This window comes from Oryza glaberrima, chromosome 12 (genome assembly GCF_000147395.1).
Source record: "Oryza glaberrima chromosome 12, OglaRS2, whole genome shotgun sequence".
Lineage (NCBI taxonomy): Eukaryota > Viridiplantae > Streptophyta > Magnoliopsida > Poales > Poaceae > Oryza > Oryza glaberrima.
Genome location: NC_068337.1, coordinates 23,232,808 through 23,236,743, shown reverse-complemented (window position 1 = coordinate 23,236,743; position 3,936 = coordinate 23,232,808). Strand labels below are relative to the sequence as shown.

At 42.6% G+C, this 3,936-nt stretch overlaps 1 protein-coding gene across 1 annotated transcript; it reads right to left on the bottom strand.

Moving 5' to 3' along the window:
• Window positions 1–3,085: 3,085 nt before the first annotated feature.
• Window positions 3,086–3,936, bottom strand: LOC127757982 (uncharacterized). The gene has a single exon (XM_052283579.1). The coding sequence runs from the start codon at window positions 3,843–3,845 to the stop codon at window positions 3,318–3,320; it is 528 nt and encodes a 175-aa protein (XP_052139539.1). The 5' UTR covers window positions 3,846–3,936; the 3' UTR covers window positions 3,086–3,317.

Genomic DNA, 3,936 nt, shown 5'->3' with positions numbered 1-3,936 from the left:
AATGGTTATCAACATAGCATTATACACCCCCCAACTTGCCTTGCCAACATAGCATCACAATTAATCTCCTCCGGTTCATCTCACACAAGATTTAAATTAACTGCAAAAACTCTGAACTTACAAAAGCATTCTGAATAATTACCACCTTTGACGGAGATAGATTTTTCATCCCTTGAAGGACATCCCTCGTTTCTTACATAACACCTAAGATAGTCATAAAACACTTAAAAAATGATAAGATATATTAATATGAGATATATTATATACAAATCTGCAAGTTCAAACTTGACTGCTCCAAGTTGTAAAAAAACCAATTAAACTGAAACTAATTAATGTACATTCATATTTATATTTGTTATTTTTGTTACTACATGTAGAAGTTAAATTTGAATTTCTATGTTTGTGAAGTGATATATCTTGTATTAATCTATCTTATCTTAATTTGAAAATATTTTATACTAACTATGTACAGGACATGTAAGAAACAATGAGATATCCCCTTGAGGAATAAAAACACTCTCCCACGTTTGACTACTAATTATAACACCGGTTGAATCAATTTAAATTCAGAGTGTTGGATAGTATATGAAGAGAGATATACTGCGTAATGTGGGATGACTTGTATCGAGTCTCAGGGGGGGCGGTATATATAGGAGTACACGGGAAGGAGATAAGAAAGGATTACAGATATGGAAGGAGTCCACATAAATCAATTCTATTCTAATATAACTCTAACTACCATATACTCTAACACAGAGTTAAGTCATCGACTTGAATATGAAAACTTGTCATCGTGCAGGGTCGTGGTTACTGAAGATTTGGGAGATCTGAGCTCCAAGCGATCCTGTCTGTCAGTCAGTATGGCGCCCAAATCCAGCACCAGATTAGTGTCACGTCCATCTCACTCCAACTCACACACGCTTGGAGAAGCAGCGTATCATTCATCCATCCATCCATGGATCAGTAGCATGCAGCACGGAGGCATCCATCCATCCATCCATCCATGTTTTGACGAGTTCAATTCTCTGAATTTTCTGCATTTTTCTGACGAGTGATACAATGCTCTGAACCTTGAGATCAAAGCATGAACAGTTGAGAAGCTAATAGCAAAGATACGGGTCGATCAGCGAGAATGCGGCGGCCAAATTGTTCGTCTGCGACGTCGACATCTGAGCGTAGAACACGATTCTATCTAGGAAATAATTTGCAGGATGTGACGGCTCTCCGTGTTTGCTCTCAGATCATGGGCACGGCCGCACGGCCATGAACAGTCGGTTTTTTTAATTAGGTAATATTAACGATGGCAGTGACAGGAGAGTATTGTTTTTTTTAAAAGAGATAGTATTAACTGGTCAAATGAAATGATCAAAGGTGATTTTCAACAACTTTTTTGTTACTTTGTTACTGTTTTTCTTTTCGTAATAAAAAAGTTGCTACCCTTTTACTTTTGGTAATGAAACCCTCAGGTTCGACGTATTTACGGATTTCATACTAGAGGGCACGGAATCGAATTATGAAAATTTAGTACTTCCTCCATCCTAGAATATAGCAACCTTAGGATCGGATGGGACATATGATAGTACTACGAATCTAGACAGAGGGCATGCCCATATTCGTAGTACTAGGATACATCCCATCCGGTTCTAGGTTGCTATATTCTGAGACGGAGGGGGTAATCGGAATAATACATTATGGGATGGCTTTATGTTTTTTTGTCACTAAGCAATGATCATATCTCACTGTTGCTATTTTTTCCACTGGGGCTGGTACAGCTGACTAACAAAAGTGAAATTGGTTTTCAGCTTAGTGGCAAAAATGGGATAAAAAGGTTAAATTCTTAGAGGAAAAGGAGTAAAAAAAAAACCTCCAAACAACCCATAAGTGTCACTCATATTCCAATTGGACAAGTACCTATACATCTATAACCAGTTATCTTTCACATGATAATACACACAGTGATCCAATCATATTCTCACAGCCTCTTTATAGGAAAAAAAGGTGAACCTTCCTTGCCAAAAAGCCATGAATAATTGATAGTCACCATCACACTCCTTGGAAAAAGAAAAGAAAAAAAATATTCCAAAGACCAAAACGAAAGAGAGAAAAAAAAGGGTTCTATGAATTTCTCATGCTCCAACCTGCTTTGAATTTGATCCACATCACTATAAAACTTTGGTGGACTTGTGGCCTCAAAACAGATCCTTGGAACCCTAGCCACATATTTTATTCTCCTTCTGGGGCCTAGCATTTTGCATTGCATCGTCCATTCTCCTCTGCCCCATGAGATTGTGAGGCAGAGAAGTCATTCAGATGTAAGGAGAGAGCAGCCATGGCTGAGCTTGTGGCTCACATCCATCCATAGCTAACCACCATTTTTTTCTATCATCATCATTAGCTTGATTAACTCGTACATAAATACAGGTGCCAACAGCTAGCCTTTTCCATCAGGTTTATGACAAGCTTGCAGGCTGCTGCATTAAACTCAAGACATTGGAGATTAACAAATTTGGAACATTTTCCCTGAAATCTAGGAGTCTCTACCCATTTATTGCTGTGCAATATTAGAGCATGTGAGCACTTGGTTCAAGTCTTATGTTTCTTTTAGCTATCACATGATTGGCAATTATGCAATTTCATTTTCTATCAGATTAGTCTCAGTACCCAATTTGTGTGGATAAGAAAGGGAGGACAAATTGAGCAAATAATTAGTATGTTGTATGGTTTAATGCAGAGATGGAGTTAGGCAATTTTCACTAGAGGCTAATGTTTAATCTTCCTCTTGCGAAAGTATCAAATGCTAAATTACATTTATCTACCAAATTCTAAATAGGCCGGCCAGAGGTTGGCTATACAAAATCAAGTGCATCTCAAGCAAATTGGGCTGGAATTCCCGGCCCATATAGCACAAATGGGCCTGAAAATTTATGACTTAAGAAACCTCCAAAAAAAAAAAAGCATTGGACAACTAAAATGATCATCCATCCCTTCAGGATGATCATTTTTATCCAGCTAGGCATTGTTAAATTAATATATATCCAACTATCTTAGTCAGTGTTGAGAAAAAAACAAAAATATTCAAGTGACTATATATATATTTTAAACGGTGGGACAGGATATAAGTGAAGAATTTTCATGTGTTTTCATCACTACAAATATTACAACTCTCCATATTTTCTTTTGTAATAAGTTTGACACCTAAACATGCAGACTTACATATGTATTACTTGAATTATACTCACTAAACTTTAATCCAAAAAGAAGGTCGATTAATTCATTTCTATACTTAAAAGCTAATGGATCATAATATTCATCATAGGCTAGTTGTTGTTGCCGAAGAAGACGCCCCACTTGGGCTCGCCGGCGGCCGGCTCGTCCACCGTCGTCTTCTCCGGCGACACGCCGGCAATGGCCGGGATGTCCACGGGCACCGCCGGCGACGTCGTCTCTGCGGCGGCGGCGGGCAGCCTGGGCCTGACCTGGAACGGGTTGAACAGCGACGCCCACAGGCTTAGCTGCTCCTGCCGCGTCGCGCCGACGTACGGCGGCACCAGCTGCACCCCCGGCCCGGCCATCGCCGGCGGCGCCCCGGCCATCCACGGCATCGACACGCCGCCGACCACCGGGAAGTGCATCAGCCCCCCACCCGCCGGCAGCAGCGGCAGCCACTTCCCCTCTCGAACCGCCCCATCGCCGGAGGGCGCCGCCGCCGACACGTCCATCTCCACCGCCTCGCCGTGTCTCCTCGCCTGCAGCGGCCTCGCCGCCGTCGCGACGACGACGACGCAGAGCGCCGCGGCGAGCACGGCGAGGCGTCGCAGCTGGTGGTGGTGGTGGTGGCAGCCCATCGCCGTCGCAACTGCTGCTGGTCTCTCTCTCCTCGCCGCCGGCCGCCGTCGTGCAGCTCGGTGGCTGCGCCGCGCGAAGCTTTTGTAGGCG